The following is a 12295-nucleotide window of genomic DNA, read 5'->3' as shown; positions in this document are numbered from 1 at the left end:
CTCCCCGCCGCCGCCTTCAGCGCTGGGGTCCCCGCCGCCCCCCCGCCCCGGCCGCGCTTTGGGGCAGCTGCCCGACCCCTCCCTGCCTGCGCGGCCCCCCCACGCGTGGGGGCTGGCGTGGCGGCCGCCCCCGCCCGCGGCAGGTGGCCCCGACCCCCGCCGCCACCTCACGTCACTTCCTCGCAAACTTTTCCCGAGGAACCGTCTCCGCCGAAGTTACCGGCGGCGGCCGCCCGGCCCGGGGGCTGCCTCCGCGCCCGCCGAGCGGGGAGGGCTTTCCGGCCGGCCGGGCATGCCCGCCTTCCTCCTGCGCTCGCCGGGGCACGGCCGGGCCGCCCGCCGGACCGTTAGCTCAGGGCGGCGGGGCTGGCGCTGAGGGCTCGGCGGAGCGCCATGGCCCGGGACTGCGCCGCCCGCAGCCTGGACGGCATCGACCTGGCGGCGCTGCGGGTAAGGAGCGGCGGGGGGGGGTCCCGCCCGGGGCGGCGGCGGCGGGGCCCCTCCACCGTCCCGCGGGCGGTGGCACCCCGCCGGGCCCGGGGCTGCTCCTCGCCTCTGCAGCCTCGCCGCTGGCGTGTGCGGGCTTCCCCCGCTTTCCTTTTTTTTTTTTTCTTTTTTTCCCCTTATCTGAGGGGTTTTCGCGCCGGGGAGAGGCGCCGGCGCTGCAGGGAGCCCGTGCGGTGGCCGTGGGACAGCGGCCGCGGGGAGCGGGGCGAGGCGAGGCGTGCGGGCGTTCAAACCGCGGCGGCGGGGCGAGGGCTCCGCCGGTGCCGTCGGGTGCGAAGTCGCTGGGGCCGGGGATGCTGGGCAGCTCGCCGGCAGCTCGCCACCAGCCCGCAGCTCGCCCTGCCCCGTTGCCTGCGGGCGGGAGAGGTCGCGTTCCCGTGGCTGGCGAGACCCTCCCACGGGAGCCCCGCTCGGCCGGGCCAGGAGTGCTTCACCGGGGAGGTTGGTTCCCCTCCCAAGATAATAAATAATTGCTGCTGGCATTCCTGGGGGTGATGTGAATGCTGTGAGGCTGTGGAGAGAAAACAAATGAGAAATGAGGATTTTCTGGAAGAAAATATGTGCGTGGGGTTTTAGCTTTGTGGTTTTTTGTTGAGGTTTTGGCTTTTTTTTTAAAGCTAAAAAAAAGTCAGCAATCACCTAGTTTGCTATGAATTTTTATCATTATGCTCTTGTGTTTTTAGTTTTTTAACATAATCCAAACTTCGGCCGCATTAAAAGCCACACTGTTAGTGTTTCACGTCCACAGACGGTTAACAGGGCTGTGTGCGATGCCCCTTAGTTCCACTTCGCTTTTTTACTTAGAAGCTGACAGCCCATCAACCCAGTCCAGCCACGGCAGTTTTTTTTCTGGGGTGCTCTCCACAGAAGAAGAGGGAAGAGTTCACTTGTGGCAAAAAGCAGTCAGCCCCAGACAGTGAAACCAAAGCAAGCTACTTTCTAAAAATATCAGGACAAAAAAAGAGGGCTGGGAGAAGCCTTTGCAATAATCACATGGCGAGGAGGGTGTTCCAGGCCAGAGGCGGAAAGAAGAAAGGCAGCAGAGACAGTAACGTTTGTGAGGATGGCACAAGGCTCCGGGCAAGGCAGGCAGCAGTTTAACCTGGCCCTGCTCAGGGGGAGTGAGGCAAAACACTGGAAGTTCCTCTTTAGAGGTTCAGCAGATGAATCTTATCTCCTTAAATAAATGATAAGAAACCAGTGTAAGTTCAAAAAAAGAGTACTGCTGCAAAGCAGACGGCAGGCTTTGGGTCAAAACCATCCCATGCAGAAACCTCCCTCCCAGCGGCTGTAACCACGGCAAGTTTCAGCCGTGGCAGGGGAAGGGACAAATGTGTCCTTTCTGAGGAAACCTTTTCAGCACGTCAGCAGCCTTAGTTTGGGGTTTGTGCTTAGTGGGCAATGGAAGGCGGGTGAGGCAGGGCTGTAGAAATTCCGTAAAGACGGGTGCTTTACCTTTGCCTTGTCTTAGGTGTTCCCGGGGCCGGTGGGAGCTGCCCGGTGCTGCGCTCCCGCCAACCTGGCTGCGGTCAGGAGGTCCAGCGGGGAGGCACAACTGTGATTGGGGTTGTCTTCAAACTGCACGAGCTGGCCTTGCTCCCCTCCAAACGGGTGCTCGCCAGGGCTTTCCCCTTTTCCTGGAAAGAGGTGGTTTGGGCCGTAGTTTCCAAGTGTTGTGGGAGGATCTCGCTGGGGCTCTTCTGCCCTGGGTTCATCGTGGCAGCGAGGTGGTTAAAAAGCCGCTGATCTCAGCATTATGTGTGGAGGTGCAGAGGCCCTGTTGAAGAACTTGAGCTTCAGACACCTGTGTCTTGTTTAGCTGCAGAGATTGTGGAAAAGTGCATTTTGGTTGGGCTCCTGCTGCGTTCGTTGTTTTTCATTCTGCCTTGCAAAGGAGATGGATGTGGCCTGGGTGCCTCTGGGTCAGCAGTCTTGCTCTTGCCTTTTGAGTACTCTGCAGATGACTTGCAGGAAAGCAAGAAGGCCGCCATATGGTACAGTGCATTACAGTAATTAACCTTAAAGTGATGAATGTTCAGGCCAGGACTGTGGCGTCTGTCAAAGTGAACCTAGCAGTTTGGCAGGGGCTGGCTGGTGAGGGGTTAGATGGGCCATGGGGCTTAAACGGTAGCCGAGAGGAAGCACTACATCAAAGATGATACCTAACTCCAAGATAATTAAGAAGTTGGGCCATTGTGAAGAATGCCAGCGAACGATGCAGTGCCAATATCCAAGCAAACAAGGGCAATCCAAGGACCAAAGTCAGAGCCCAGATTAATATACTTTATGACTCTTAACAAGGCTCGGTTCACTATGGTGTCCTGATTAAAAGAAGAGAGATGGCAAAGTATTTTGGCTGCACTCAGCTGTGGAGGCTTGAGATGTTAATGCTCAGTTGGCTAGCAAAGACAGGGTAGGATTTTTGCTGTATTAAAGTTAATGCTAACATTTATTTAGATAATTGTTTGGATTTTTCCTAGAGTGTCTGAAACCTTTACAAGCAAGCTATTAGGATGCTAAATCAGAATGAGATTGATTGGAGGGAGAGATGGAAGCTGATTTTTAGGCACGTTAAATTACTATATTTGCATAATAAATAAACTTGGAGAAGAAGAGTGAGGACAGAGCACGCATTTAAGAGAGAGGGACGGTTGCAAACTCTTGAGTTGAAAATGCAGTTTAGGTTCCTCTAGGTTTCTGCGCACTATGAACACCTCTTAATTCAGCAGTGCTACTTTCTGCAGAAGAGGCGTGGAAATGGGCTGCTGCTCGTGCTTCCCGCGGAGGAGCGCAGTAGAGACTGTGCACGGAGGCCCTTGTCTGGAAGAGTTCCCCAGAGAGCCGCCGTGCGTTTTACTGCACGGAGCGTGTGCACCCCAAGGAACGGCTCCGGGGGAAGGTGGGACACGAGGCAGAGGTTTGTAGCACCCACCTGTTGCTCTAGCAGCGGCAATGGATTATTGCTGACTTCAGCTCTGCTGAAGCAAAGTGTACGGCTCGTTTATATCCAAGACTAGCAGAAGTGAAAAATGAGGAAACGAGAAGGAAGCAAAGCACTTTACAAGGATCCCAATGTTGCAAGCATTCTCATGCCTGCATTGAGCTCCATACACGAGTGGTCCCATTGATTTTCTTCTGTGTGAGGGCTTTTGGAATTGGGGTTGAAGTCTAGAAGACCATGCCTTACTACCTTGTCTTAGAAATACAAGATGGAAAAGAAATGGCATGGACTGGCCTGTGCATGAGTCAAAAGTCAGTGATTTGATCTGGTTTATGCATGGTTAATTAGTTTTTTTAAAAAAAAGTCTTGTGAGGTTGACAATGCAGGAAGTATAAGATTAAAACTCATTTAACTTAAAAGCAAAACCAAATTAACTCACTAGTACTTTCAGGTGTGGAGTTCTGTGCTGTGTTGCTCTGACAGTGAAAGCTATTGCCGTTTATCATGACAGTTGTGCCAGTAAAGGCAGAATCTGCTCAGAAAAAAGCCTGTATGTTTCCACTGGGATTTTGCCTAAGTAAACATTTCCATATCCGATATGAAGAAAGCATTATTTGTATTAAAAGAATAACATACAAATGGAGTGGAGAAGTAGCTTGATACCTTAAAAAAAGGATGTTTTGCAACCAGGGTCATAGAAATTGTACTTCTGAGATAATGTTTTTCTGTATCGCATCCCTCAGCAGTACCAATAGGCATCATCTGACATGACAGATTGCTGAAACAGATGTGGTAAAACTGACACATGGAGTTAATAATATTTAATATAAATCTCTCAATGATATCATCCCAAGAAATGAGCTGACTGAAAAATGGCTCAGCCAGAAACCAAGAAACTGGTCTCTTGAGTTCTTAATGCTTTCATATAAATCTCTCAAGTGAGCTTTAACTGAAGCAACAGATTTCTTAATGTGCTTGGTCATGCAGGAGCAAACATTTCCTTGCCCATGCCTTGCAACAAGATGGTCTTCCTAGATCTGAAAGGCTGCAGCATCTCATTATTGGAGAAGGACATCTGCTGCGGTGGTCGGTTTTAGAGCAGCTGGGGTTAAACCAGTAGGGCAAAAGTTGGCTCAGGTGGTATGGTACACTGACCACCCGACACATGAATCTTTTGTGTAAATTAACAGCAATCTAGCTTGGGTTCAAAGCCAAGACTTCAATACATCAGTCAAATTCACCTTGTTACGGTTGTAAAACAGGACAATCGAGCATTCTCAACCTACCTGTAGTGTTAAGATTGCCTGGGACGATACATTTCCCTTTTGTAAGGTAATTGGGCTCAGGTGCTTTATATAGCATTTTTTCAATTCTATGATTTAGGTTCATTCCTTTGTTACATTGCTAGTGCTAAGTGTTTATAGCAAAAGACAGCAGCTCAGCCTCTAGGCTAGCTCAGTGCTTTAAGGCTCAAGAAGCCTGGAGTTTACTCCTTATTCTACTGCTAAGCTGAATCTGTTGAATTCTTGTATTCTTCACACATCTCCATTTATTTGTTGTATCTGCCGTGCTACAAATCTTCACCGAGTTGTTTTGTGTATAGATGTTTGAGCAACTTGACTGAAAACTTTAATATTAATATATTTCTTATACTGTTATTTGGCTATTTCCCCTTTAGCGTGTAATACAGATCATTAGGAGGTGTGCCACAGAGGTTTTAATTTTGTTTGTGTGCAGTTACGCTCTGCTATGAAGTGGTGGCTTTGCTGCAAATGATGTTATTTCTTCTGCTTTTTGCAGGACCCTGCGGGAATATTTGAACTGGTGCAGGTTGTTGGAAATGGGACATATGGACAAGTCTATAAGGTTTGGATGCCTCTTTAATTTATGATGCTGTTCTTGATAAAGCTGTTTTTTCTAAAGCAGAAATGAGCACCATTTAAGAAGGTGGACGATATTGTTCCAGAAATAGCCTGTTTTATCTTGCTGTCTTTTCTGTGTAATGCAAAATGGTGTCACCTGTGAAAAGTGTTCTTTCACTGCAAAGCCTTTCCTAAGAGTGATCTAAGAAGAGAACGTAGACGTGATAAAATAGGGAACCGAATCTGTGGTGTTCCCATTTGGAGAAAGAGGACAGAGGAAGGATCAGGCTACGCCGCTGAACCCTTGGAGGTACCTCAGAAGGATAATGGCGCTGGGGGAAGCTGTCTGGTCTTGCTTCTCCCCCAGGTCCTGCTGCCGACAAGCCACTGCATGCCGCGTCTTTGTATCGGTCCAGGCTCCTTCTGCATTGATCCCCTACTGCAGGAAGAATGCAGAAGGGGGGCCTGATGTAGAAAAGCAGGAGGGCTGGTTGTCTTTCTCCGATGCCAGTTCGTTGAATGTATGTTACGTTTCGGTGTCCGTCCTCTGGTGGCAGATCTGCTGTGATCGCGTTTTGGTTTCCCTTTGAAGCTAGAGATACTCTTTCAAAGAGTCTGGAAAATCCTCTACAGAAGCAGTTCTGGGGAGTTTCTGCTTTCTCATACTACATTTTTAAAATTTATGTTTATATCAGAAGCAGGATCTTTCTCATGTAACTCTTTGTTGCTGTGATTAAGTCTGTGTTGTTTCTGAGATTGTCATTCAGATACTGAGGTCGGTACTACTAAATTAAAAATAGAGGCTCAGGCATTCACATGGACAGATTAGAAGCCAGGAGACATTCGGGGTGCTGTTTTCGGTGTAATCACAGAGTTTTCTACCTGTGAAAAGATCCTAAAGCTCCCAAAGGGCCTCTGAAATAGCTGCCTTTCTTTTCACGCCTGGATTTATTTTATATTGGGAGAGAAAAAATTTCAATCTAGTCATCTTTTAGGGGTGTTGGGAGTGAATCAGCTGCTTAATCATGGCAGAAATGGGAAAGAGCCACATAGTTCGCTTCTTTGCTGCAAAAGAAAATGTTTTGAGCTATCATGTGGTTCACTAGAATGTTAGTTGCCAAAATGTGTAAGAAATATTAACAATGACAATTAAAAATTGTACCCAAAGGCTGCTCTCTGCTGAGCACGCAGGAGACCAGGGTCTGACAGCTCTGGATAATGGGTGATTTGAATCTCAGCTCATTCTGGACTTGGACTAGCTGCAACTTCTAAGCAAGGCCCTGAGAGACAGGGTCTTGCAAGGCTGAGGGCACTGAGGGCAAGCTTTATGCACATGCATCACGCGATGGAGAGATGATGGACTGTGTGTAACCCTGGCTCTGCGCGAGCACACCCATAACAAAGGCTTTGTTCATATAAATACATGCGACCACTGAATATAGGGTGTTTTGCCAAGGCTTGTTTGGGGATGGAGCTGCTCTTTGTGGGAGGATGACAGTGAACCATGCAGCTGAAGAAGACAGATGATGACAGCTAGGGTGGACAGATACAAAGCGCGTGCTCCAAACTGCAGGCAGTCCGCGTGGTCTCCCTTGTGAACGGTTTTCACACAGTCCAAAGCTCCAGTGTGTTTGATAATACCTCTGCAGAAGATGCTGAGCACCAACTGAACGTACTCAGGTGGTATCTCCCTTGTGCTGGCCTTGCAACCAGAGCAAATGTCCGTTTTCTCTGAAGGAGGGCAGCTGCAATGGAACAACTGCTTCTGAAGCGACTATGAAAAGTTACTCTATGGTATTCACTTCTTTTTTTTTTTTTTGGTGTGGTTTTTTTTTTTTTTTCTTTCTTTCTTTCTTCACTGCTGTGTAATATGTCCTTCGACCTATACAATGCTAGGACTGATGGAGTGAATTAAGGAATGCTGGAATCATTTTGTAGTTTGTCTAGTATAGGCTTGTGATCATAAATATTTAAGTTATAAGGTAAGCTCAGTTATCCACATGACGTACTCATGTCATTAGAGCACATTTTTATTCTCCAGAGGTGTCAGAATCTTCCATACATCCAGAAATAGATACACATAGTAGTTTGCACATAATCAAAGCAAAGCTTATTTCAGGCTAAATAAACTATGTCCAAGATTACTAAATTGCTTGGTTGGCTGTGAAGATGATTCATAAGGCTATATGTTTTAATATATGCAGCTCCATAAAAATGAAAATAAAATTTAGAGGATTCATCATTAGATTTGGAAAACAATGTTTAACAGATTTATTGAAGGAGAGTATTGTTCATACTGAATTATTCCGGAGCAGTTCCAGTTCAGTGTCTTTTTAAATGAAATGGGGGGGGGGTATAAATTGTACCCATGATAATGTTAGAGCTGTCTAGAAATGTTATAAAGTTGGGATTTGCATATAAAAACTGACTAAAAGCTAGCAGATTTTTTGAGAGCTTATGAAGTAGTAGGACATAAATATGCCAGTACTGGCAACTTCAGCCTTTTGGAAAGTATGAATTAGATATTAAAAAATCAGATGGTACCAAGAAGTCATGAGACTTAGGCCTTGTTATCTCTTGAAATGATAGATGAGTTTTTCAGTTAATTGCTGGCTTCCGGGAGCTGAAATCTGAAGAACAGTACTATGTAAGAGGCGATTCTGAATAGTGTCATGGAAGGTGGTAGCAGAGAGCCTTCTCTGAAGGCAGTTGGAAGTAGTGCATTTGCTGGTGGTTGGAGAAGTAATGAGTGTTTACTCTTTCGTGCCGTTGTTTCCTGAACTTGGAAGTGCTGAAGGTCAGATTGTGTCCAGTCTCTGCACCATCTCCATTCAATGCATACGGGGCGGTTTCTGAACTTCCCATGCACTTTTTTTTTTTTTCCAAGGGCTGTCCATCTTCCTGGGAACCCTCAAGGCCAGGGACCACAAAGACTGTGCGGGGAATGTGGGGTTGCTCTCCAAAGTATGAGGGCCAGCATTTTAATTTTTGGGTTTTTTTAGCTGCTGATCAGTAAGGATGACCTTCAGACAAGGCAGAGCAATGTTTTGCATCCCGTAACTGTTGGTGTTGTCTAGGAGGAAGCAAGATGGCTGAAGGTGTCACCCGCAAGTTCTTGAGTTTCGCTTCCTCGCCGGGCTGCAGCCGCGGTGCCGTGGAACCCCCTCTTACAGGCTGCCCGGGGAAGCTTGAATCGGGCAGTGTTTGGGATTGCAGTAAAACTGCAGAAAACAACCTAGGAGATTTATAAATACAATCTTTTTTATTTGCTAGTAGTTGCTGCACTGTTGTCACATGCTGTACTGATAAAGGTGGTACCTTTGAAAGCACTGTGAAGCTAATGTCTGTGGCTATGTGGGCTGCTCTTAGTGTGCTTCAGGCTGTATCTTGCAATGTAGGTATGGCTCTCGAGACCTGACAGTGTTGTCATTTGAGTGATTCTTTGCCTACTCCCATTACCTCCAGAAGTTTAATTATATGGATGCCTTGTTTTCCTTCCATGGTTGGACTCTATTGCTATGAAGAGCTGGATAGTGATCATGTATCATCCTTGATGTAGAACAGTTGTATCTTGGTCTGTGCTTGTGCATTTAGTAATAACTAAACTGCAAGTTTGGGGGGGTGAAATACTGTTTTTGCAGACTTCAGCTGTTAGTTTCATATTCTTCGAGTGATGTGTCTTCAGTAGGAGCCTGTTAATGCATTTTCTATCTTTTAATTTTCACTGCAGGGGCATTTTTCTAATGGGTGAACGGGGAAAGGGAGAGATGGGGCAACTGAAGTGGGTGCCATTTTTGAAGTGTTTGGGTCAGACAACTGCTCTTGAGCTCTGGAAGAGACTGTGGGACTCTGAGCTTATAGCTGCTTTGGTTTTCTAGTTATCAAGATAAAGAGGAGTTGCTTCTAATCCTGCTCATTCAGCTGTGCTCTGAGAGTCATCCTTCTAAAGAAGTTTTTCTGGGCCAAATGAGGTCATCAGCAGCATCTGTGCAATCTGCTTGTTTTCTGATGTCGAGAGGCACCTGCCTGGAGCTTTTGATTTCCTCTGTCTTAATGATGTGGATTAGCCCTTTCTTGGGGTCGGCATTCTTGAGTGGCCTAGGGAATGAGAGGTCGGTGGCTTTGGCAAGTTCCAGGGGTTGACATTTTTTGGAGTGTGATCATGCACGCTGATGATAAACTGTGACAGGTTTGCAGCTGCTGTGCATGCAGAATGGTTGTATCTTTAATGGAGTCTGAGGGCACAGGGGACTTGAGAGAGGTGCTCTGGTTTGGGACTGTGAGAATCAGAAGGGCAGAAGTGGCTTCCCGGTAATGCAACTGATGAAGATGAAGCAGTGCCATTGCTGAGGCTTAGCAGAGGGTGGAAGCAACCCTGCCTTCCTGTAGTGGCTCTGCACAGCTAATATTTTTATTTCTGTGTAGTCACATAAGACTCTGGATACATTAAGGGAAGCAGGTCTGAGTAAGGAAGTGTTTTTGGGTTGTTGGGTGGTTTTTTTTGTTAATACAGCTGCTTCTTGGCATTGAATCGTGCTTTAATTGTTGACATGAGTTATGAGTTACTCTACTGTTGATGTACAGTGGCAGGAGCGTAGTGAAGCATAAATATGACTTTTCAGTTTTATCTTAAACAATTTGAAAATCTGTTAAGTTCTTAATAATCCATTTCATTAAATAACTGGCTGAAGTAATTGAGACCAAGTTGGGAGGGGCGGGGGGAAGCAACATGGGTTTTTTGAGACTTGGTACTGCGTGGAAAGAATCACAAGACCATGCTAAGTTATGAAGTGTTAAAGTCTGTGGACTGTATTGAAAACCTTAATTGATGGTAGCACCTCAGGCAGTTACTGGAAGGTTAAATGTAAGAAACGTTGCAGTTAGTTCAGTCCAATGCAGAAGGTGAACATATATCAGCTGAAAACTTCAAAACCATCCCTTCTGGGAGTGGGTCAGAAGTAGCCACCTTCTAAAGAACGTGTCTTGGGGCTGAAAGGCAATTTCAGTCTCCAGACTGCCGCAGAGACGTTAAAAACGTCATGTCCTCTCGGGGTATTTTGTTATCATTTGTGGTCAGTTATAGTTTTCAAGCCAATCATAGCCTTCAAGGCACTGAGATTTTTGTTGAGTCAAGGAGGGCAATCAGTTATTCTTTATGGAAATGACAAAATGCTACTTTCTGTTTCACTAGCAGCTGGTAGAAGTGCTTGTTTGTCTATTCATTTTCTTTACTTGGATTTTTAGTAGCGTAGCTGATTATCTTGTCCACATGAAAAACTAGTTAATTATTGTAGGCAGCCGTGTATAAAGAAGTATTCCGGCAGCGTACTGGATGGCATCAACAACTCACTGCGTAGATCCTTGATTCAGTAGTGCAAACAAATACTGGAGATTGTCTGCTAACCCTGGCAACAGGGATCTCTTTCAGGAATAAGTCTGAGCTTAATATGTGCTGTTGCCATTGTAATAAGATCTGAAGGGCTGTGTTGGTTATGAATGGGTTGCCTTGAAAGCTTTATGTATATGGCTGTAATATTATTACTACACCAGAGAGGCACAGTTTGGTGTTTCAGTATTTAACTTCCTCATGCCTCTGATTTTTAATAACACTTGTGAAGTCCGTGTACTACTAGATGTGTTTCTTCCTCTTCTCTCAGTTGCCTGCAACTCCTAAATACACTCTCATACGTGTCTGCATGCTTTTCTTAAAACTTTCACACCATCATGTTGGTCCTTTTCCTCCTTCATCAGAAAGGGTGCGGCGTTGGCGGTGCACCCTTGCAGCAATGACGGCAAACTGCGCCTTGGGCTGCGTCGGCAAGAGCATAGCAAGCAAATCAGGGGATGTGATTACTTCCCCCTGCTCTTGTTAGGAATATTGTGTCCCATCTTTGCTCCCCCAGTTCCAGAGAGACATTGGGACACTGGAGAGGGTCCAGCAGTGGGCCACTAAAACATTTAGAGGGTTGAAGAACTTTATGCGTGAAGAAGGCAAGGCTGAAGGAATTGGATTTTTTTTCAACCTAGGGAAGAGAAGGCTGAGGGCAATCTAGTCACAGTCTTTAAGTGCTTCAGCGATGGTTTGTATAGAAGATGAAAGTACCGGGATGCACAGGACAAGAGGAACCAGGCACAGGTTGCTCAGGGGAAATTCCATCTGGATGTAAGAAGAGAGTTCTTCACTGTGAGAACAAGTCAACTTTGGAATAGGTTTCCCAGGGCGGTGGTGGAGTTGCCCTTGCTGCAAATATCCAAGGCTGTTTGACATTGTCTTGGGTAACCTAACTTAAGGCTTTGCTTTCAACAGAAAGTGGTACCACATGTTCCCAGAGGTCTTTTCCAATCTTGATTTGAGTACAGGACATGTGAATCTCAGTGAATAAACATACCTACTGTCAATCCAGCCTACTAGATTGTGAATGACTTGGAGGATACAGAAAAAAGTTGGGGGAATGACTTTTATTTGAAATATATATATATAAAGTAGGTAGTGTATTGTGTGTATTTAGTTATCAGAGCCAGGAGCATTTTTTTCAATGGGGGGATTTGGTTTTTTTTTTGGGGGGGGGGAGGAGTTGGGGTTTTTTGGGGGGTTTTTTGGTTGTTTTGTTTGTTTGGGTTTTTTTGTTGTTGTTTTTTAATCTTGGCTTCCCTGCTTATTTGCATGGCAATGCCAAACTATATTCAGCACTGGAATTTAAAATAATGGATCATACATGTGAAATTAATTAGCAAATTGTGAAGTCCTGGTTCTAGTTAATGAATATTTCAGAGGAATTCAATTAAGATTCTTAAGTGTAGGACTAGTTTATCAAAAATAGAAGAGTAAGGATGTGAAAAAACCTCTCAGCTGTGGAGTGCTTCTGTACAATAAAGGCTCTTTGACTGAGCAGAGCAAAGTACAATAATTAGATGTGCCATATCAGCCATTAGAGAATAGTAAAATCCTTGCAAATAATTTGTTGGCAGGCCTGCTGCTTCCAGC

General features: G+C 46.1%; 1 protein-coding gene across 3 annotated transcripts in view; it reads left to right on the top strand.

The window, feature by feature from the left end:
- Nucleotides 1–226: 226 nt before the first annotated feature.
- The window catches only part of NRK (Nik related kinase), a 109070-nt gene continuing 97001 nt past the window's right edge, over nt 227–12295 (top strand). For all 3 annotated transcript variants that reach the window (XM_082323245.1, XM_082323246.1, XM_082323244.1), the window contains exons 1-2: nt 227–450; nt 5249–5314. In XM_082323245.1, the coding sequence (XP_082179371.1) occupies nt 394–450; nt 5249–5314 (123 nt within the window). In that variant the 5' untranslated portion in view covers nt 227–393. The remainder of the gene's footprint in view (nt 451–5248; nt 5315–12295) is intronic.

This window comes from Platalea leucorodia (genome assembly GCF_965183815.1).
Source record: "Platalea leucorodia genome assembly, chromosome: 10".
Lineage (NCBI taxonomy): Eukaryota > Metazoa > Chordata > Aves > Pelecaniformes > Threskiornithidae > Platalea > Platalea leucorodia.
This window is presented reverse-complemented; position numbering and strand designations above follow the sequence as displayed.